This window comes from Berghia stephanieae, chromosome 1, assembly GCF_034508935.2.
Source record: "Berghia stephanieae isolate SIO BIC M18660-M18661 chromosome 1, UCSD_Bste_1.3, whole genome shotgun sequence".
NCBI classification, from domain to species: Eukaryota; Metazoa; Mollusca; class Gastropoda; order Nudibranchia; family Aeolidiidae; genus Berghia; species Berghia stephanieae.
Genome location: NC_088360.1, coordinates 129,741,711 through 129,766,862, shown reverse-complemented (window position 1 = coordinate 129,766,862; position 25,152 = coordinate 129,741,711). Strand labels below are relative to the sequence as shown.

Sequence of the window (25,152 nt, the reverse complement as noted above, 5' to 3'; positions counted from 1 at the left end):
AAATGTTTGGAGAAGAGACAGAATAGAAAAGTTGGTAATATCTGGGATGATCGAAGGAAAGAGAGCAAGAGGAACACAAGTAATGGCATATCTAAATAACCTAAGATTGGCCAATTATGATTTCATGCGCACTGCAGAGGATCGTGATTCGTGGAGATAGCTGACCGGTAACGTGATCAAGAGTACAAGCCACGATGGATGGTGATGAGAGAAGATTCACTTTAACGGGATATATTTGAACATTGAGTTTTCTAGCCAACATTTTAAGCACGTGTGTGTTTGTTTGTTTTTTCAGACTGCGGCAGTCTGGCGTACATGAATTAACATTCTTCTTTATTTCCTTAGCGGTGGAAGTGAAATACTTACTCGTAGTTCCTTCTGCCTGTCCCGAAGATCTCGGAACCGTCTCTGTACATCCATCATCTTAGCCATCAATACGTCAATCATTTCCCGCACTTGTACTGGGTCTGAGTCGATGCTTAGGATCATTGGATTCTAAGAGAAGACATTGGAATGAGGTAATGTGTTTGTGTGTGTGTGTGTGTGTGTGTGTGTGTGTGTGTGTGTCTGTGTTCTTGTGTGGGTGTTTGGGGAGGTAGTGGTGGTGATGATGATGATGATGTTGATGATGATGATGGTGGTGGTGGTGGTGGTAAGAACGCGAAAAAATAAACCCAAACAAACTTGAGCATTTATACAGAGAATGTCAACTAAACGTGCTCAAAGCGCTTTACAAGGGGTCCTTAGCCAATAGCAACACTCAAACATGTAAGGCCAGACATGACGGTAACGATGATGGTGACTTTGATAATGATGACGGTCATGACAATGATGATCATGATGTTGATGATGACAATAACAAGGATGATGTTTCTTCTTCTTCTGATGATGATGATGATGATGATGATGATGATGATGATGATGATGATGATGATGATGATGATGATGATGCATGATGATGATAGTATTTAGCAAGAGGAAAAGGAAGAGTAGGAGGAGGAGGAAAAAGAGGAGGAGGGGGTGATCGAGGAGGTGAGGGAAGCGGGTAGCAATTGAGACAAACATAATCTCACATTCAACTCATCCATCACTTCTTTGACTTCTTGAGAGAAACCTGTAAAGTCCTTATCAGCAGCGCGACCAAATTTTTCCACCATTTCATCTCGGCCAGACAAGGCTCTGTCAATGGCGGTTTTTGCTGCCTCTATCGTGGGTTCCAAGTTCTAGAGAAGAAAAATATAGCGTCGTTTACTGCTCTCACGATCACACAAGGATCAGATTGGCACCGTCAGCTGGGGTGACTTTGCCTCAAGGGCTGAATTTTCCTCAAGGGGTGACTGCTTCAACCTATTTGGAGCATTTTGAGTATTCTCAGTATTATTGCATTTATTCCCTTTGTTAGATAACTTGATTTGGCGCATTTCGAGTAATCACAGTATTGTTGCAATTATTTTCATTGTAAGAAAAATCATTGATTTGGGGCATTTTGGGGACTCTCGGTATTGTTGCGGCTATTTCCCTTGTAAGAACAATTGATTTGGGGCATTTTGAGGAATCTCAGTATTGTTTCATTTTTTTCTTTGTTAGAGAACGTATTTGAAACATATTGAGTATTCTTAATATTATTACATATATTTCCCTTGTTAGGGAAATTGATTTCGGGCATTTTTAGTATTCCTAGTATAGTTGCAGTTATTTTCCTTGGTTAGAGAATTTGATTTGAAGCATTTTGAGTAGTCTGTTTTGTTGTAGTTAATACCATGTGAGTGAACTTATTATTTATCAAAAAGAATAACTCTCACAATACTAAATATCTAATTTATCAAAATTTAAAGAGGCAAAGTCACAGCCTGAGACAAAATCAACCCAGTTAGTTAAATCTACCACAGGTTACCCACCACGTCAACAGTGGCGTGGGGCCATTGGATCAAATGGTGCCAGGCACCGTACCAATCTTTTAAAAATCATTAACAGCATAATTTAATTGAAAATAAAACTGAGAAATTTTAACTCCACTGTCTTTCGCCAACTCGCCAACAACATACTGCCTTTTTAGTCTCCACTCTATTCAAGATTCCGAATCACGCACTGCGCCGACTCGTGTGTTGGTGACATCACTGCGCGAAGTAGGGAGAGAGTCAACACCGTGGTGCAAAGCAATCCAAGCTCCAGTTAATGCTCTATCCATTAGTATCGCTACAGCTGATTGCGCGAGAAACTGGGTCGAATTAGACTATCTTCAAATAGCGGAAAACCCCTCGACTTGTGCCAGGATCTGAGAGCTCCGCCGTTGGACGGGGGGATGCGCCAAATTAGGGTAACTTCGGCCATCCAAAATATTACATTAACTGTCAAAAACACTGATCATTGTCAAGTTTATTTGTAAGCAGCAAAGAAAGACAACATAAAACTTAAAAATATGACATATCAAAATCCTCCCCCCCCCCCCAACTCTTTTTCACGATTATTGAATAAAGTAATTATTTGCAACGAAGCATTGTGGACGAATTTACCAACATTTTTTTTGCTTGTAGTGCCGAGTTGATGGTTACGTGTGTATGAGTGTTTATTTGTGTGTGTGTGTGTGTTTGTTTGTGCGTGTGTATTTGTGTGAGTCAGAGAAATAAAGTGAAGATTGTTAACAGTTATACTTTGGTGTGTTTTTAGATTTTTTAAGTACTTAAGTGGAGTGATTTTTTCTTTGTGATGCTTTAAGATCTGAATCTACCTTTTATTTGTGCAATCATTAATCGTAGTCCACTGATTTCCATTATTTGAGATATACTTTGAAGTTTTGTTTTGTTAAACAATGAATTGCAATGAATCAAGTTAACTCTTTACTTCACCGACCGTTTGGGAGATTGACACTAGATGACAAATTAGAAATAAAAAGACTAGTTCCTCACCAACCAACTGATTTTGAATTAACACAGGTGTGGAAATCTCGAAAACGCTCTTTTTCAGTGACATGGTATGACAGGCATGAATGGCTCACAGTTAGTTTAGAAACAAACCGTTTCTTTTGTTTTTAATGTCTACCTTTTACAGATACAACAAACACTGACAGATCATGGACATCTATAGGCTATAGTGACCTTAACCACTTCCATCGTATTTCTTAACCTCCTGAACGTTGTTTTAGCACCCTTAAAAGAGTGAAAAATTTCTTGCGAAATTCAATGAAACACAGAGCGGTTAAATTCGTTAATGATTCTGTCAATTCACAAAGCTGAAATAGATGCCATTCGAAATTTCAATAAACACATTATAAAAAGATTTGCAGAGATGAAACATCGCCGTGCAGATTTTCTTTACAAGTACTAAAAGTAAGTAATTTCTGTCATAGGTTTTTTTTCTCTTTTGATTTACATTTATCACATATTGATTGCATTATCAACCAAAACCAATCCTTTAAATGGTGGACAAAGAATAATTACAAAGACCTTTTCATTCGGGACTTGTATCTCAGTGTTGTGGCTTGTTGTTTTCATGAATTATTTGTTTTTGTGAGTTTTGTCCACTCGTAGAAACCACCGACCCTCCCCCCACCCTTCAAAAAAAAAGAAAGTTTTTAACATGTGCTCTCTCCTCTTAACCGTGTTCACTGTTTTAGAATTTTTTTTTCTTCTTCTAAACATGGCACCACCATACGCCGTCAATACGCCACGCCGCTGCACGTCAACCTGGTAATATAATATCGGAATGAATTAGATGTTTAAAAAAGTGTCTTTCAAAGTGAAAATAATCTGAATTATAAGTTTTAAAAACAACACAACTCAGTATCTCAAGAATATAAAAGCAACTAATTTAGCTCATATTTGATCAGTTTAGATTAAATTTGAATGTTTGTGGCAGCCCAAATTCCACGGACATGTGAAGGATTTCTATTTTCTTACCAAGAACGTAGCCTTGTCAACCTCCGGCCTCCCAATACAAAACATTTCCATGATTTCATACATGTCTGAAATGACCATAGAGTTGAGCTCCAAGCGTTCAACCTGAAATAGAATACACCAGTTTTGAATGAGAGGATTGAAGACACATTTATTTACGTTCTTCTTTGCTAAAATCTGAATGAACATAAGCGGCCCTTTGTCTCAAAACAGTTCTATGTCAGGAAAATGCTAGATGGACATCTTGTTATTTTATCTTTGGTACTACACACAACAAACCTCGATTTGGAATGTATCCAGAAACTGAAGGGATTGAACATACTCCATTGTTGTGGTCGGCACGAAGCTGAGTGACTTCTGGGCGCTGGCGATAGTTGCAAGGAGCCGGTCCATTGTCTTGCGTGTTATACTTGGTATAGTCTGGTGGATTTGCTGCAAAGGAATGTATGCAACTTTAGAGATTAGCCATGGTAATATAAACAGTGACGGCAAGCATTTACTGATATTGCGCTTGTCTCCCTTTAAAAATATAAATTTGGGATAAACACTTGTAAGATAAAACAAAACAACTTAAAAGGTGTGTGTATTAAGAAAAAGAATCATCTCAAAACATCACCTCGTATCAACTGGCGACCGAACCTCAGGTTTCCTGATTAACGGCTATACTTGCTAGTATTTTTTAAAGAAAAAAAAGACAACAACCTTGAGCTTTTATATAGAACAACACCCATTAAACGTACTCAAAGCGCTTTACAAATGGTCCCTGACCAACAAAACACGTAACATGTAGTCAGAGACACGACGCCTGTTAGGCGATATTACAATTTTTTCCGACAGAGATAACGCTGTTAACGGCCAGGTACTCATTCTACACCGGAGTAGGTGTGAAAATGTGAATAAAGAGCCTTTTCCAAGGACTCCACTATGCGCCAAAATGAGGCTCGAACTCAGGACCTTCCGGTCCAAAAGCGAGTTCCATACAACAAGACCACATAGCCGTACAAAAATTAAATATTTTTTTCAGAATTTTAGTCTTCCTTTTAAGTGCTAGAATCCTTTAAAGTACAAAAAGAAGCACAATGCAACTTTATATATAGAAAATGCAATCTGCTGACATGATTTAACATCTCTTCCGTGCATCTTAACATATTCTGCTTCTTAAACCAAAGAGATATTATTATAAAAGGACAAGACAGTGCTCATCAATACTTTAAATCAGAAAATTGCAGCAGGTACTATTGTTTATAATGACAAGAAATGTAAAGAGAAGAGAAACTCCAGATGACAATAGGAAGCAGAAATCGTGACGCCACACCGTCCTTTCTTCCTGTTCAAAACTCGTTGGAAGTGTGTAATAAGTCCTCCGAACAATGAATAACTAATGCTTTGGTTATATATTGAATCATAATATAGCATAACGATTTTAGCATCAGGATGTATAGGCAGATTCGTATTATTACGGGACGTAAATCAGCGAGAATATAATATTATCTTTATTGACGACAAGCATCTAGAAAATAAGATTTCATTACTCTGAAACCAGAAGATCACTTGCACAATGTATGTATCCATCCCTAAGAGGACTGGTTTCACACCTCCAAGGATATCGGAACCAGTATTTTAACATCCCACGGATGTTTTCTATTGAGAATGAAAACTTTCGCAGCGATGGGGAGTTGAAAAAACGACCTGCTGGTACGGCATCCTTCGCCTGGATGGAACAAGTATCGTCTACAATCGACGCCATCCACCACTCATATAAAGGGTCACGGATGGACTCAATGTAGATACTATGCATGAAACCACTTTTTAGGATTGGTGGATGGCGTCGACAGTAGAGTATCTCTCTGGTGGACTGGTTAAGGGCTAACCCACATCAGAGACTGACTCCGACCACCCGGCACTGCCATTCTCTGCCGTCTTCCGGATAAAGACGTCGGGCACGGACCAAATTCTAAGAATAAAGAGAAGAGCCTCTAGACCTACCCATACCAACACCCGACGTCCTCTGCCATTTTTTTCGAGCTTGGTATGGGTAGGTCTAGCGGCTGTTCTTTTTATTCTTAGTATTTTGTCCGTGCCCGACGTCTTAATCCAGAAGACGACAGAGGACGGCAGTGCCGGGTCGTTGGAGTCAGTCTCCGGTGTGGGTTGGCCCTAAGAGTGCCGTGCTAGTCAGATCTCGGGTTCAACGTCCCATCGCCGCCTAAGCTTGTATTATTGTCTAATGACTTCTGGCAAATTCTCCACTCCTTTCATTTCTTGTTAACATTAATTTCCATGCTTTACTTTGAGACAGCTAATGGGGGCAGGGAGCATGTTAGATTTCATCTTCTGGGCATCAATCAACAACATCCCCAGCGCGAATCTGTCAGGAATGGCAACTGTCATCTGATACTGGTTGTGGTATTTGAAGAGAAGAGCTGTGTACTCAGTCAGATCTAGCAGGCAAAGAAGGGAATTGAATTTTTTTAAAAACAGGTGTGGATAATAATATTAATAGCCCCACGCAATAGGATTCAACAGTCTGATGTCACGTCCGCCCAGCAACTAGCAGCTCGGTTCTAAACATAGAAAATCGGTACTCTTTATTTTTCATGCTGGCCAGAACTTTTTCACATGTCATATGATCAGAATTTATGCTCATCGGTGGAGCAGTATTTCATGAGGGCGGTGATGGAGATAATGGCTAGACAATTGCAAAGTACTTTTCGCCAGATCTAACAGACCTAGCTACCCAATCACTGCTGGGTGAACAAGAGGGGGGGGGGGGTGGCTGACGGTCAGAATTAAAATCCCAACTGCATCCCGAATCGATATCGGGTGCTCTACCAACGGAACTATCGCAACCCCAAAAATTGCTTCTCAGACATGGAAAAATAAGGCTGATTCAAAACACTGAAATATTAAGAGTTTTTTGAGCGAAAAGTACAGGTAGGTTTAGAACCCAAATTTTATTGTTTTATTACTGAAAATGAAAACTCCCAAATCAACGCCTACTACACCCTGTCGGAGTGGTAAAAAAAATCCCCACATTTTTCCTTAAATTATCAGACTTATAATAGTTGTTCAAGTAAATTTAAAAGCTAAACTCACTCTTAAAGGTTAAATAATCATAAACCAAGAGGTCATGATAATTTGAGACAATAAATAACATAGTATTTAAAAAAAAAAATTTCAATAATTAATTTATTGTCAAATCAAAAAACATAAGGGGAATTGAAGTTTTAATGTTGAAAAAACCTCTAACAAAGAAATAAAGATGAATAAATCAATATCATGTTTCTTTCAAAAGATGTAGTCTAGATTCAAATATTCTTCAATACAATAAAATAAGCAAATAAAACTTCCTATATTCATACACTGGGGGAAGGGTGGCCCGATAAATCACTTGGTAAATCACTCGCTTTACACGCAAAGGGACCGAGATCAATCCCGGGTGGAGTCGAGATTTTTTTCTGTCCCCCTGTCCACCCAGAAGTGATTCGGTAGTCTGTTAGATCTGACGGAAAGTACTTTGCGAAGCTTCCTATTCAAAAGGTAGCAAGCAATTTCTATTTTTCGTTTCACGCTATAGAAACCGGGATAAACTCCAGCTCCGTGGGCCTAATGGCTCTGAAGTACCACTGTTTTCCTACACGATGAAAATGTGTTGTTTGATAGAATCTATCTCAAGAGAGAATGAGATAGAATCCAAGCGTCAGCCATACTGCAGCATCGCAAAGTGAGATATAAAGGCCAACTTTCTTACTCAAGTGAAAAAAATAAAAGAAGCGATATGCCGACTGCGGAGTACGAAGACCGGTCTATCGTGTTGAACTGCAATGTCGTTTCTATCTGGCCATATCGTCATTTCTCCCGGAATAACAACAATAATATGAAATATATATATATATATATATACATATATATATATATATATATATATATTTCATATTATTGTTATATATATATATATATATATATATTATATTTCATATTATTGTTATATATATATATATATATATATATATATATATATATATATATATATATATATATATATATATATATAAGACAAAATGAAGACTTCCAATTTCCTTTAGTCATTTCCATGAGGAAACCTAATCTTCGGGATCTAGTCTGACTCTGCAAAGTGATCTAGAGCAAGGTGACTTGCCTAAGGCCACGCAGCGCGGCTGGGTGGGAGTCGAACGCAGTACTTTCTGGGTAGTGGGCAAAGACCGTTCCGCCGTGCCACGCTGCCCTCAGAAAATTTGTTAATGTTTGAACGTACTCACCTGATTGAGCCAATTCCTCTGTGAGAAGACAAGGGAAATAAATTTTTGATGTTAGTGGTTTGTACAGATGACATAGATCCTCGTTTTGGTTATCAAAAATATTGATCTAAGATGAATAAAACAGTTATTTTCATAGATAATTTAAAAAAAACATCTTTTGTAATGTTTCGGGATCAAACGTCTTCTTCTGCTAACAACAACAACAACAACAACAACAACAACAACAACAACAACAACAACAACAACAACAACAAAACACAATTAAAATTATGATACGTCACGTTTAAACCGTACGGACGGAGAGTAATTCTCTGAAGGTGATAGACTAGCGTCCTTCTTCTTTTTCTTCTTCTTTTTCCTTAATTTTTTAACAATCTCTGGTGTATTGTCTTGATATTTTACATTTCGGGGTGTATTAATTTATGCGCGATACTATCTCTAAAATGTTCCGTGGTGTTTGAATTTACAACAATAGGTGGTAGGTTATTCCACACGCTTATAAAAGAGGAAGGGGGGGGGGGGGGGGGGCGAATGTTCATGGCTTTGTATTCGGGAGCACGACACTGTGAATCTTAGATCGTGTCCCCTTCTTCTTGATCTCGTTGTTGCTGGACTAAAGTTAATTAGACTAAAGACGAAGTGTTGATATTTGCAGGTCTGATAACCCAGTTCCTTATGGGCTCGTTTTTGTAATGGAAATCTCAAAAAATGACGCAAAACATTGTCCATAACAACAACGTTAACTAGTTCAACTCTAACAACGTCAATATCCGTAGCATACCCAGGGTTACTTCTACCCCATGCCGATTTATTACATTTTTGGAAACAAATTATGGGCGTAGCTAATATTTTTAGTTTCTGCTTTTCAATTATAGTTGAATAAAACTATCTAGATATGTACATGCTCATTTTTGATACATTTTTTCCAATTAAAAAAAGAAGCAAAAATCTCTAGGATTGAGTGGGTTAAACTAGGCCACAAGCGGGGTCGAATGTCAGACTTTCATATCAGTACACGTCGACTAAAGTCCAATCCAAAGGGAATCAGGTCAACGCCATAGAAACCGGTATAAGTTTCCTATTCCATGGGACCGATGGTTCTGAGGGGCCAAGTGGCAAGTCTGTAGAAATACGGATTCAATCTAAAATGAAAGAATTTATTGAATGGGCACGATCTCGATTACTTTTCCATGTGCTCGAGGTCATTGGTCACATTTCAAAGTGTGCTCAAAATGACCACATAGTGAAAAGTGTTCACAGTTTGAGAAATATCCTACGTTACAATTGGTCATTTTGCTCAGCATGCCTCGTGGGTATGTTTACAACTTTCATAAACAAAGCAGCGTGTTTAGATACATTGAGAAATGTCCAATCGCTGTACAGCAACAGATCATGTGATTGATGACTAGATTGGACGAATATATATATATATATATATATATATATATATATCTATATATTATATATATATATATATATATAGATCGCTCCCATTGAAAAGACTAGAAGAACAATAACTATCAAATTGGGATACAGAAAAAACTCCCTTCTAACGGAGCACGTCAACAAACTATGAAATAGAAGAACTCACGATTTAACTCTCTACTGGAATCCAGATTAAAAAGTAAATCTTCCTTGTAAAATGTTTTGAATTTTTCCAAAGTTGACAGATATATATCAGCCAAGTTGAACGCCTGTTTCACCCTGTCCTGGTGGGGAATAAAATCAATGGGAATCAAACATCAACCGAAAAGGTGGTAAAATGTTTTTAAAAAAGAAAAGATACAAATAAATCTAAAACGTGCATCTATATATTATAGTCAGATTTTTAATAAGTGGCGCGTGTTTTTTTTTTCTTCTTTTTCTCAGCTACCTCCCAATGCATAACTGTAAACATTTGTTTGAACCCCTGAATCAATTTGTCTTAATAAAAAATATTTTTTTCATGAATTTTTAAACAATAGGAAAAGATTTCGTTTATTACGGCTATATTAAAATCGATAACAGGTGAGGATCGAAACTCATAGAAGATTTACATTATCAAAATTATGAATTTTCCGCATATCCATTTTGAATGAATTCGTTAAACTGGAGTGTTCGGTTAATTGAAGCTTAAACGATATACGTGCAGTATTTGAATATGAAGCAACGAGTGACAATTGTTAACTATCAGACATCTACATTTTATAACTATCAATAAACATTACTGGTATATATTTTTGATTGCAAACGTTTGAGAGATAACTTGTGTTTATGCCAAAGAGGATTACATACATTTATGTAGTCTGGTCAAAAGTAAAAATTCATCAATTATGAGACAGTGTCTCCACAAATATGTGTTCAACAATAACAACAACAACAACAACAACTACAACAATAATAACAACAACAAAAACCAAGAAATACTGGAGACATCAATCAACAGTCTGATGACAAGGATGATGAAAAGGAGAAATGAAAGGACTGCAGAAAGATTCCAAGCATCACTCTATCCAATGAAATGTAATTTTCCTCTAGTTTCCGAAGGTTGAGGCATGCCTTTTCTCAGTCTACTCTTTGTTATCATTTATTGCCTCGTCGGTGAGAGTAAATTTGGTGTTCCTCTTCTCGATTTTTCCCTCTACTTGGGCCCAAATGACCCCGATTGGATTGCGCTCACAGGGGGAAGTCACGCAACCTCGTGTCAAAACTCCCTGATTAGACACTGCTTTGAAAGCTGTTTCTGTTTCATTTCTTCTTTTTTTTTACTAAGGTGTATTATAGTTAGCATTTTGATAAATGGTCAGAATATGTAGTACTGTCTGATTGAAACCATGAAATCATGTCAACTTTTGCCAAAATTGGAGCCTTAAAGTAACCATGGTCCAACGAACGGTAGCGTTGTTCAATACGATACAGCTGGGTGCTTCAATGGAGGGCAGCAAACTATTTTTAGTCAGTCTTAAAACACCTTTGCATTGACCCCAGAATAATATTCCAGATGATACAGAGAAGAAAAAATGGAATGGAATCCTTTAAATATCCAGTATCATCACCACCTGCAAGAATAACAATGATTCTCTGTCCAGAACCCTTGGGCCTTTTTCTGCTTGAATAATCAGACATCCAATATTTTTTTCGGATGTATATTTACGCTCACCCATACATCTTTGGATGATATCCATATCAAAGTTATCTATGATCCTTTTCCTGCCACGTCGTTCTACACTGGTGATCTCTGTCGTATTTCGATAACGATCTTCTCATGGTTGATTGTGAAATTCCAAAACCATTGCCGTCCTCTATAATGTCTTATCGATGGATTCAAGAAGACTTCTTTTCGCAGCTTTACGAGAGTGGAACGATAGAGATTCCGTACCGTATCGTGTTTTTAAGAGCCTACTATGTTTTTAAAACCTTTAAAGGCCCTGTGAAACGTTCGTGCATAGACAAAAAAATTGTCAAAGTTATAAAAGCAGTGTTTGTTAACTTGACAATAATGAGTATACAATCACTATTTGAAATGAATTAAAGCGAGAGATTTCATATCAGTCTTTGGTAATTGCAACATGATGTAGATAATATGCCATAAATAATAAATTCAAAATTTAATACCAACTACAAAAGTGGTATGTTTATAACACTTAAAGCGAATTGTTATTATTTGGAAAGAAGTATGACGTGAACTCATAATCACTACGTCAGCACAAGATTTTTTTGAAATACGATGAATTCATTCATACTTTGTGGTGCGTAACTTGTTTTCATTTTTTACAGTGTAAAATCTCTTATTTTATGTCAGCTGTTTTAAAGAGTTTTTTATAGGTCTTAAATAAGAAAACTTTTTAAATATGCCAATACAGTCCAAAATCTAGATTCAGTTAAGACAAATTGATTCAGAGGTTGACACAAATTTTTACACCGTTTGATAGAGGGACAGCTGAGAAAAACCAGAAAAACACGAGCCATTAATAAAACATATGACTATAATAATATATATACATTTATATATAAGGCCCTTCATATTTCAATTGGATTCAATAGTCTGATGTCACGTCGCCCAGCAACGGCTGCCATCGTGGTTCTACACAAACAAAATCTGTACTTTTTATTCTTCATGCTAGAACTTTTCATATGTCTTGTGATCAGAATGTGTAAAAGTCAATACATGATCAGATTTATGTTTTTTTCCCTCTGGATACGCTTTTATGCTCGTCGGAGAAATATTTCATACGGGCGTCCGCCATTGTTCCGATAGTTTAGAGCCAGTTACTAAGTTACCATGCGTCATTACGAGGGAAGTGACGTTACGACTGTTAGGAAAAATTTAAATGTTTATAATATGATCGAGAAAATCTTATGATAGATAGTCGCCCATTTGGCGGTATAGATAGAATGAAGTTGACGTCACTCGAGTTTTTGTTATTGTTTTTTTTTTTTTGCCATCCACGTTTATGAGTAATTCTCACTAAACTGTATTAACTAGACTATAAACGTTCAAGGTTACACATGTTTTTTTGTGTTGGTCGGTTATACTTCCGGATGGCAATGTTGTAACTTTCTTAGCCAAGCGCATTCTATCTACAAAAACAATAACAATGATAAGAGGTCAATGTCATTCACGCTATTAACCAGTAGATTTTGGACCAATCAAAATATGGAAATTGTGACACAACCTCACGCGTGCTCGGACAAACATAGTTGGTTGTTTATAAACAATTACGTGAATGAAATCGACCTCTCTCTGATCATTGTTATTGTTTATCTATCACCAAATGGGTGACTAGTTATCACATGATTCTCTCGATTAGATTATGAGCGTTTAAATTTACACATAGTTTTCTGTGTTGGTTCTGTTGATCATTCAGTAGAACAGTGGGTATTTTACCTAAGTACATACCACCTATAGTAAAACCTGTGTAGTTTTCTGTGTCTACCAATCACTGCCTTTGTTTACATTATGACGACTGTCCGAGAGGCGTGGTTATCTACCTGTCTATTGTTTATTAAGAACCAATTCTGCTTGTCCGAAACACGTGTGAAGGCGTGTCACAAATTCCATGTTTTGATTGGGCAAAAATCTACTGGTTAATACCGTTTCGTCACAGATTTGGTTTATTCAATAAATGGGCATGATCTATAACTTTCCATGTGCTCGAGGTCATTGGTCACATTGCAAAATGTGCTCAAAGTGTCCCACATAGTGAAAAGTGTTCACAGCTTTTTAAATATCTAACATCACGATTGGTCATTTTGTTCAGCTTGACACACGGGTATATTTACAACGTTCATAAACAAAGCAGCGTGTTTACATTTGTTAAGAAGCATCCAATCGTTGGACAGCAACAAATCATGTGATTGATGACTCGGTTGGACAAAAACATGAATATAGATCGCTCCCATTAATTGTGCGTTAGACTAATAATATTATATAAAAAGGAGAATACTTCAATGCAGAGAATTGTGCTCTGGAGCTCCTCGTCATTCTGTAGAATCAGCCTGATATTAGGTCCGTCCCCGCAGACCTTTTCTTCTCGTTTGTTGTTGATGAATGGGCTGAAATTCAAGTTGAAAATGACATTAAATCAATACTGTGTGACCCGTCGAATAAAAAATATGCATTAAGTCGGAGTTAACCCAATGTCAACGAGTCTTAGTTATTTTAAAGTTTAAAAAAAGCCCGCAATAACAAGAAAATCGAAATGTAGGTGTTTTGTCATAATAGGAGATAAAGTAAAATAGCAGTCCCTCAGAGCCCATGTAGCCGGAGTTTATCCCGGTTTCTATAGCTTGAAAAGGACAATAGAAATTGCTTGCTATCCTTTGGATAGGATACTAGTCTAAACCAAAGTACTTTCTGCCAGATCTAATAGACCTAGTGCTGGATGGACAGGGTGGTCAGAAAAAAAATATCGATCTCGGTCCCTTTCATTGTGAAGCGATTGATCTACGAACTGAGCTATCGGAACCCTTTTCAAGAGATTGATAAACAATAATCCATTATCCCCAGGCAGCAATAATAAAAACAGAGTTGTAGTTAACAGTGCTCAAGGAGGGAAATGATCCCATTGGTTGAACTATTCAGTACAACTCACGATTCACCTTTTTTTTCGTGGTCGTCGCCTTGTATCTAAATATAATTTTTTGGTCAGTGTCAGGCTATGAGTTAACAAATGCTACGGTCAAGTTATTGATGCTATGCATTTAGGTAAATATTCACAACATCCGCCAACCAGATTAAGTATACCAACACACAAAACTGCGTGTAACCGTTAACGCTTATAGTCTAATAATAGATATAATTTACTGAAATCTTATCTCTAACAGGCTGTCTTAAAAAAGGAGCTGAATGACGTCAACTCCTTTCCTTCTATAAGTTGAAGAAGGCTACGGTTATACCGTTTAGTTATTGAATACAACTTCCAATTAACTTTCTTTTCGTTATTTTCGGCTTGTTTGGTGACCTATTTTTTGTTGTTGTCAGTATCGGGCTATGACTTCACGACGGCTACGGTAGAACTCGGTACTTTTCGGGTTGGAAGCAAAGACCATTGGGGCCTTGATAGCTCAATTGGAAGAGCTGTCGTTTCACTCGAAGATGGACCAAGATCGAAAAGATATTTCCTCTGACCTCTCTGTCCACCCAGAAGTGACTGGATAGCTGGGTCTGATAAATCTAGCCAATGGTACTTTGCGGTATTCTAGCGTCGGTTTTAAAATGTTGGAAGCAACTATCATTGTCCATTTCACGCTATAGAAACAGGGATTAACTCCGGCTTCATGAGCCTCAATGGCTCTGAAGGACTGAAAACAAGAAAAGACATACCTCTGTGCCATGCTTCTCTTCCCCCCCCCCCCCCCCCCCATTCCTTCGTGGTTTGAGGATTCATCACTACTCTGCTTCTATTATTTTTTAATAATAGAATGAAACAAAATATGACATGGAGCTTCAAAAATAACATATCATGGAGCTCATCAAACAAGGGAGGTATCAGACCAGTTGGTTACCTTGTAAACGGGTCGAAAACCGGGTTGGGTGCCATGTTTTCAGCATCCTTGACCACGGATAGCCAAAGTTTGACCAGTCTTTCAAACACATTGACCACAGTTTCCTTGGACGGGCTGTATACCAGTAGTTCAGGTGTGAGGTGGATACGGGTGGTTACCAAAGGACGATAGGGGAGTTCACCGTCCTGGTCAGGTGGTAGCATGGATAGTGGAAGAGGATTTCATTATTATAGATTCATTTTTTTACCTCTTCCGGGTTATTCTATAGACTGTTTTATGGTGATGATGTTGTTGTTGTTGATGATGATGATGGTGATGATGATGATGATGATGATAATGATGATGATGATGATGATGACGACGACGACGACGATGATGATGATGATATATAATTATATAATTGAGCTTTATATAGCGCAATATCCACTAAAATGTGCTCAAAGCGCTTTACAAGGGGTCCCTGGTCAATAGCAACATTTGACATGTAGGACGGGACATGCCGCCTGTTAGGCGATATTACAGTTTTTCGGACAAAGACAACGCTGTTAACGATCAGGTACTCATTTTACACCTGAGTACGGCGAGAGAAAGTGAGTAAAGAGCCTTTTCCAAGGACTCAACTATGCGCCGAGCGCGAGGCTCGAACCCAGGACCTTCCGATCCGAAAGCGAGTGTCATACCACATAGCCACATGATGATGATGGTGTGATAGTAGTTGTGTCAATGATGACATGATGATGATGATAATGATGACAATAATAAGGATAATAATGGTAACGATAATAATCTCCTGACTTGTTCCAAAGCTGATAAACAAACTTACCTGCTCTTTCACCGGTTCTGCTCCTATTGACATCTGAAATTTAAAAAAAAAAAGGTAATCCAACTAGGACAAACAATAGGAATACAATTCATGCCGTGACATTAGATCCGCTACTCTTTGGGTTCCTAAATCCTCGGGAGAGTGTATATCACCAGTCCTTCTAAGTGATATTAACCCTCTCTTTACCAACCATAGGAAAATCATCACATTCGTTACGATCCAACCAGCACTTTTATCATTCAGATTTCTTTTGTAAATCACAGAATTTAAAGAGAAATGTTTTATTATAGCTATTATAACGTGACACTGTGTTGTCGAGTTCATTTTGCTGATCAATATTATGCATAGAATGTATTTGTTGCTTTTCTGTTTGAGTAATAAAAAAAACCAAACTATTTTTGTGTTGGGTGGGTGTGAAATTTTGTGAAAAATTCTGAAAATGACTGGTAAGGAAATGGTTAATGAATAGGTTTCATAAAGTTGGTATAACAATTGTAGTAGCAGGACGAATAGGTAGATTCTAAGAATTACGAGACATAAAAGAGCGAGGGTGGATAAGATACCCTCAATCTGACACCAGATAATGAATTATAAAAGACATGTATCGAGTCAACTGGAAGAGGGGTTTTACACTTCCATTGGGATAGGAATCCGTTCTTTGACATCGCAATGTTCTTCCCTATTAACTAACCGTAGTGCTAAGCCTTCTTATTGCTCTTTATTTATTTTTTTCTTAATTTCTTGGGGGTATTCTCTTGATTGATATGTTGTTGCCTTTTCGTATTTATTTTTTATATTGTTGTTTTTCTTACAAAACAAACAAACAGAAAACGCTTTGAACACCTTTAGTGGATATTGCCCTATATTAATATTCTTTTTTGCCGCTTTGCCACGCTGCCACTAACATTTGCCCTAACATCCATTGATCCTACCTTCTATTCACATGACAGACTTTTAACCAGTTAATTGCCGTACTCTGGTAAAAGACTTATTTTAAAATTTGGCAAGAAAACTCGTCCTTTAAATAGTATCGATCGATATAAATAACCCTCATCTTGGCAGTAACTCTCAAACCTGGGACTTCGCAAAGTTTTTTGCCAAGATGAGTGTCATTTAACTCGATAAATATAATATCCATGACGGGTTTTCTGGCCAAATTTTTATATACGAGGTTTTCCAGAGAATGCACACACACACACATATACACACACACACACACACACAATATATATATATATATATATATATATATATATATAAATATATATATATATATATATAATGTATTTATAATACTCAATTTGCAAATCAATTTACACATTTTATTACTTTCACATTATCCATACTTTTACCACCTAGTTATTTGCTAATTTTTGCCAACAAAAAAAATTCCTATGGATGAATAAAGTATTAATATTATTATCATTATTATTATTATTATTATTATTATTATTATTATTATTATTTATTATTATTATTATTATTATTATTATTATTATTATTATTATTGTCATTATCATTTATTATTATTATTATTATTATTATTATTATTATTATTATTATTAGTATTAATTTATTATAATTATTATTATTATTATTATTATTATTATTATTATTATTATTATTATTATTATTATTATTATTATTATTATTATTTATTATTATTAGTTTTATTATTGTTGTTGTTATTGTTGTTGTTGTTGTTGTTGTTGTTAACTGTTCAATGCCGCCTCTTATTAGATGGTAATTTGAATTTGATAATCATTTACTTTGCCATGTTTAATATGGGTCTTATTGTTCTCAACCTAAAACAAAAAAAGAAGCTTATAATATCAAAGCGAGACAGAAAGGCCCATTGTCTTTTAATTAAATGAAAGCAGATCACCCCTCTGCCTTACCCTGGAAAAAAAAACACGTTTTTAAAATTTTAGCCAGAAATGTCTTCCTTCAACTATCGATCCTATCAAAAACTCTCAAAACTGGGACTGAGAATTTAGTTCCAGGTTTGAGAGTTTTTAAACAAGATGATGGTCACTTTAATCCATGGGTATTTGAAGTAAGAGTTTTCTGGTAAATTTTTTTTTAAAACGTGTTTTCTGTTTTAGATTACGATAGTCATGTATTCTTCGCTTAGATCTTTAAAAGTTTGAATATTGGTTTAAAAAAGAATTGTTGGACTGCTGTCCTATACATTGTTGTCCGTGAAATATCCATTCGATTTTAAATTGAATTATCAGAGTCATATATAGAGCCTAAGAATCATGAATGATATTATGAAAAATGGCAGTCACTTTCTGATTTCGTAAGGGCGGTGGAACACACACACACACACACACACACACACACACACATATATATATATATATATATATATATATATATATATATACATATATTAATGAGCTTTTACATAGCGCACAGTCCACTTAATATGCTCAAAGCGCTTTACAAATGGTACCTGACAAACAGCAACTGTTGAGCGATATTAAATTGTTTTCCCGATCTTTCCTATTTTTATAACACATTGATGCAGTTTCGTAAAGCTAGTTTTTTCTGAGAAAAAATTATATATTGCATGTATTTATTGGGTTTTTTGTTTGTTTTAGCTTTAAAATGTCTATTTTTTACGTAGGTATGACATTTCAGGAATGTTTCTGAAAATGGCCGGTAAGGAGATAGTTAGCATTCCGAAATCTGATCGCTTTCATTTTAAAATTAACTTAAATACTTCTCATCTAGTTCATAATGACATATGACCTGATTGATACGGTGGGTCCCAATTTGCTTTCTCGACCATTCCAGCCCAGAAAACATATTTTAACTCATATTTGATATAAAATATAAACATATAAATCAACCCAGCCGACAAATTTGGCCATTTAACATGTTAAATGTCGTACTCTGGAAAGACACGTATTAAAAATTTGGGCAAACAAAATCGTCGTTCAAACATCGATCGATTTAAATGACCCTCATCTTGGCAAACGCTTTGAAACCTGAGACTTCACCTTGCGAAGTCCCAGGTTTGAGAGTTGTTGTTTCTTTTTTTTTCCAAGATGAGGTTCCTTTAAATATTTTGATATTTGAAGGACGAGTTTTCTGACCAAATATTTTAAATACTAGTTTTTTGTTTGTTTTATTTTTTTTTTCAGAATACGGCAGTAGAACGATTAATTCCAAACCATAAACCTTTGCTCCGGCACTGACGATGGATCCCATTGCCATTGAGGGCCTGGATACATTCTTTTGATGTTGTCCCGCTTGCTTGTCCTTGTCCTCCTCCTTCTTCTCCTCGTCTGGGAGATCCTCATGCGGGTCGTAGGTCAAATCCTCAGTCGGATGCGTCATGTCATCAATATCGATGTTCATCTGTTTGATGGTTTCGATATCGGGCGTTTTTTGAATCTGTTGCTTCATGTAGGATTCCAGAGATCTGATGGATTCTCGGACCATCACGTGCATCATGTGGACTACCATATAATCCAACATCGTGATGTAACTGGCGAGTGATAAGATAAAAAAAATAAAATATATTGATTCATCCAAAAAAAAATGGAAATTCGTTTACAGACGTGGTATACATGAAAATGTATAAACACGAAGTTCAGAATCTATGGCGACAATGTATACATATATATATATATATATATATATATATATATATATATATATATATATATATATAATATATATATATATATATATATATATATATATATATATATATATATATATATATATATATATATAACAAATTCAAGCTCAAAACGCAAAAGGCCAAATAACCCTCCCCCCCCCCCTTCCCCCCTCCCGACCCCATTATACCCCTCCTCCCCCTCTTCCCCCCCCCCCCGCTTCCCCCCACCCCCGCGCCTTCCCCCCCCCCTGCCTCCCCACGCAACCACATTCCACAACACTATCACACACACACACACACACACACATGTACACACCACACACAACACACCGACACGCATACACACACACACACACTCATAATATAAGCAATAAGAGCACATCACAACAATACACATCAACACTAATCACCACTACACAACGAAACAACTTTAGTTTGGAGTAAGAACTTTCCAACGGACATTAGCTACAATGGATTACGCCGACTGAAGACGTGGAGGACACAGAAACGAATCGTCTCGGCCACAAAAAAAAATGTGAGTGAAAATTTGCATTATATATATATATATATATATATATATATATATATATATATATATATATATATATATATATATATATATATGCAAATGCACGAAAATGTAAAAATTTACAACCAAGAACAAATAGCAACACTTTATATATTAATTTGATAAATTGAGATAGACCTTAATAAAGATGAAGCTACTCTAACGTCTTCGTCTTCGTCCACTCGTGTTCAAAGTTTGTGTTGTGAGATTCAAGCGAGGATTCACGGCGTGAAACGTGTATCCTTGTGGAGAATATTATAGGAAATAAAATTGTCCCAACTATTGGGATCTTCTGTGGTAACACTTGTTAAGATATTTATCAACAAATCAAATAAGACTTGAGCTTATTAATATAGCGCAATATCCATTAAACATGCTCAGATTGCTTTACAAGGGGTCCCAAGCCAACAGCAACACTTTACATGTAGGACGAGACATGGCGTCTGTTACGCGATTATTACATTACTTTTCCGACTAAGACAAGGCTGTTAATGGCCAGGTACTCAGTTTACAAATGAGTACGGTGAGAAAAAGTGGGTAAAGAGCATTTTCCTATGACTCATCCAAAATCTGAAAGTGACTTGCGTCCCCCCCCCCCCCCGCCCCCTCTGTGCTTTTCAAATGGATACCACTAAACTCTACAAAGAAAACGAAGATTGAAAACGTGTGAAAAAAGAACATTTTATATAATATAGTTAATGCCCTCAAGTATGGAATTCTCTCCCCGAATATGTAAGAGATGCACCAACCATCCCTATATTAAAATCTAGATGCAATAATAATAATGATAATAATAATGGAATCAGCCGACTGTCCACACTTTCAGGGAACGTCAGAGACAGCAGACCACATAATCTTACCCTGACCTGTGACGAAATTGGCGGGATTTTTCAAAGCTTTTTATTGTATTATCTTGTTTTTATTTAAATGCGTCAATTGATACTATGTGTGTTATTAGATTATTGTTACATATGTTTGATTTAATGCCATGGTATTATTACCAATGTAAAGCGCATAGAGTACGACATCATCATGTTTATGCTCTGTATAAATATTATTATTATTATTATTATTATTATTATTATTATTATTATTATTATTATTATTATTATTATTATTATTATTATTATTATTATTATTATTATTATTATTATTATTATTATTATTATTATTATTTATTATTATTATTATTATTATTTATTATTATTATTATTATTATTATTATTATTATTATTATTATTATTATTATTATTATTATTATTATTATTATTATTATTATTATTATTATTATTATTATTATTATTATTATTATTATTATTATTTTATTATTATTATTATTATTATTATTATTATTATTATTATTATTATTATTTTATTATTATTATTATTATTATTATTATTATTATATTATTTATTATTATTATTATTATATTATTATTATATATCATTCACATCATCATCATCATCATCATCATCATCATCATCAATCATCATCATCATCATTCATCATCATCATCTCATCATCATCTATGATTGTTATTGCTATTATATTATATTATTATTATTATTATTATTATTATTATTATTTATTATTATTATTATTATTATTTATTATTATTATTATTATTATTATTATTATTATTATTATTATATTATTATTATTATTATTATTATTATATTATTATTATTATTATTATTATTATTATTATTATTATTATTATTATTATTATTATTATATATTTTATTATTATTGATATTATTATTATTATTGTATTATTATTATTATTATTTTATCATCTATTATTATTATTACTTATTTGTATTATTATATTATTATTATTATTATTATTTATTATTATTATTATTATTATTATATTATTATATCGTAATGTTCCACATAATATCAAAGAGCTTGTATAAAGTTAGCTTTTATGTAGCAGACTAGCTTGTAAATGTGTTCAAAGTCAAAGACCCAATGGAATTCATGCCAGACTTCAGAAATGACAATCGAAAACAGTGGGTCGTCTCAAACGACCACTGACAGGCCACGGCAGGACTGCTGCAAACATGCATCGATGGGGTCTGAGTGAATCAGCCGGCTGTCCCCACTTTCAGGGAACGTCAGAGACAGCAGACCACATAATCTCACCCTGACCTGTGACGAAATTGGCGGGATTTTTCGGGGCTGTCCTCAAATGCGGTGACGAATTTAAAGACTGGCTGGAGACTTTCAGTATGGTGATGTAACCATACGCTACTATTACTATCTTGGCAAAAACTCTTAAACCTGGGACCTTGCGAGGTGATTTAAATCGATCGTTATTTGCAGACACATTTTCTGACTAAACTCATAAATCCATGGGGGTTTTTTTCCAAGTAAGGCAGTTAACTGGTCAATACTCACATAAATCATATATCTTATAAACTGCATTACCAATGATTGCAAAGCTTTGCTACAACTACAAATCATCTCTGCTACAAGTGAAAAAGACAGGACTTACTTTGTTAGACGTTTACAGATATTCCTCTTGTTGGCTTGCATGGTGTATACCATGGGTTGTTCATCCGTATTATGGGCGTATGTCTGATGCAGCATTGCTATCTTGGAGGCTGTCAAATACACCGACAATATTTAAATCAATTCTATACTTGCTTTTAATTTTCAAATTCAAAATCAAAGGTTAATTGGAACACAATATTAAAATACAGAACCTATATTGCTCAGCTCCATCAGTGTGGAAATCTCTGCCATTCAATTTTTACTGATTCTGAAGCAGTTTTTAAAAGAAAATTAAGAAGTCATCTTTGTCTGTTATATGTAGGTGGTATGTACAAAGAACAAATTGAGCATTTATTTATTTATCCTTTCTTTAAAAAATATAGCCTTGTGGAGAACATTGTGCTTATTTGAGTCAATAAAAAAATTGATACGGCGCACAACTCTACTGAAAGATTTGAAAAATAGAAATGTATTTTTTACAGATAGATACACAGATAACTTGATTTCCTTTTATAATTTAAAGTAAGTTTGAAAATTCGTTAAGTCAAACAGATATCATAAAAAAATTTACCGAAGACGCTAACACATCCATGGCCACACCCTCAACTCTATCTGTCCAGTAGAGTCCTTACTTCCGTTGTGTTGATTTAGCGGTGATCAGTGATCATTGTTGTTATGTAGTGTGTTCTCATTGCGTGTATGTTTATATGTGTGCGTGTGTGTGTGTGTGTGTGTGTGTGGTGTATAAATGTGTGTGTGTGTTTTTTTGGAATCAGGTGGCGTGGAAGAAAAAAAAAAAAAGGGGGGGGGGTGTCCATCAAGTTGAGAAATTCCTGAGCAAGGGGGTGGGGGTGGGGGGGGGGTGTTTGCTAGGAACTGTCAGATTGGCATTTTTCAGCAAATCGTGGCATTCATAGTGTTATGATTCACTTGATCACATGACGGTATTCGGATTTACAGAAATTTTAAACAAGTTTCACCGATTAACAACATCAACTAATATTACTGCTGATATTACTGTCGTTTTTATGCCATCGATGTGATAATTATTGCCCTGGGAAATATTTAGTTAAACGTTTCGGCAAACTGTCAATTGGTTCTGTCTAGCTTCTAGCCCGAACAAACCAAACGTAGACAGATTCGGGGACTTGATATTTTTCGCGTCCGCTTCAGATTTTCATTTGACCTAACATAAGTAAAGGGGAGACATTCCGAAAACTCCTACATCCCCAGTATTCATTCAATTTGTATTTTCACCGTTGATCTTTTGTCAGGCGTCTATTTATTCAATTTGTCATCATATAAAAGCGTTTTAAAAACTCTAGAACAAACCTTGATTGATTTGTGAAAGTTTAAAATTTCCTAATTTGACCATTGTTTTGATTCTCGGCCGCCATTTTAATTTGTGAAGAATTGAAGGTAGTGCAAAGCACTCCCAAGTAAAGCGTGGTAAAGATTTGCGACGTATTGATATTGGTATCTACTGACTGATAAACTAAAATCATGCCGAATAAAGCATGGCAGCGACGACAAGCACATCGATTAAAATTTGCATCTAATCGTAATCAAGATAATCAACAAAATGATTTTGGCAATATCGAAAGAAAATAGTTCTTTCCCCGCGAAATTGCGGGCTTTTTACTAGTTTTAAAAATAAATTTAAGTTGTTAAAGAATGGGTAAGCAATCTTCATAATGTGCCACAGGTTTAATTACATCATTTTTATAGTGTCACCTCAAAGAACATATTTATCCTAATTTATTTTATTTACTTTTCCTAATCTTTTGGTCACAAAATAATTGGAAGTGTATATATGTAACCAGTCCTTTGGAGGATTAATAAGGAATAATATGTTAATTTTTGAATAATAAGGTGGCATAACTATTTTAGTAGCAGGGTCTATAGACAGACTCTTAAGATTACGGGATGTAAAAGAGCAAGGATACATGATCTTTATTGAGGATTAGCATGCATTTAAACTAGAAAATAAGATGCCAATGACTCTGAACCAGTTTTCTGGAAGAGTGGTCTGACACTTCCAATGAGATTGAAACCAATTTTTTTACATCACTCGTTTGTTTCCAATAGGATTCAATAGTCGTAACGTCACTTCCTTCATAATGACGCATGGTAACATAGCAACACTGGCTCTAAACTATCGGAACAATTGCGGACGCCCGTATGAAATATGTCTCCGGCGAGCATAAAAGCGTATCCAGAGGGGAAAAAACATAAACTTGATCTGATCGTGTTTTGACTTTTACACATTCTGGTCACAAGACATATGAAAAGTTCTAGCCAGCTTGAAGAATAAAAAGTAATAATTTTCTTTGTTTAGAACCAAGATGGCCGCCGTTGCCGGCGGCGTGACATCAGACTACTGAATCCAATTGCCAAATAGAACCACGGACTGTTCGTACGTGGTGTGGGCGCGTTTCATGGTAGCCTTCGTTAACTTATAGAT

The 25,152-nt window shown here is 35.5% G+C and overlaps 1 protein-coding gene across 1 annotated transcript in view; it reads right to left on the bottom strand.

The window, feature by feature from the left end:
* LOC144963159 (dynein axonemal heavy chain 6-like) overlaps nt 1-25,152 on the bottom strand; it is a 139,919-nt gene that overhangs the window by 98,558 nt on the left and 16,209 nt on the right. The window contains exons 11-22 of the mRNA XM_078896871.1: nt 22,690-22,798; nt 19,173-19,482; nt 15,984-16,016; nt 15,161-15,345; nt 13,600-13,708; nt 9,765-9,882; nt 8,174-8,191; nt 6,183-6,334; nt 4,173-4,325; nt 3,897-3,998; nt 1,074-1,223; nt 367-495 (exon numbers count right to left, since the gene is read on the bottom strand). Of these exons, the coding sequence (XP_078752997.1) occupies nt 367-495; nt 1,074-1,223; nt 3,897-3,998; nt 4,173-4,325; nt 6,183-6,334; nt 8,174-8,191; nt 9,765-9,882; nt 13,600-13,708; nt 15,161-15,345; nt 15,984-16,016; nt 19,173-19,482; nt 22,690-22,798 (1,568 nt within the window). The remainder of the gene's footprint in view (nt 1-366; nt 496-1,073; nt 1,224-3,896; nt 3,999-4,172; nt 4,326-6,182; nt 6,335-8,173; nt 8,192-9,764; nt 9,883-13,599; nt 13,709-15,160; nt 15,346-15,983; nt 16,017-19,172; nt 19,483-22,689; nt 22,799-25,152) is intronic.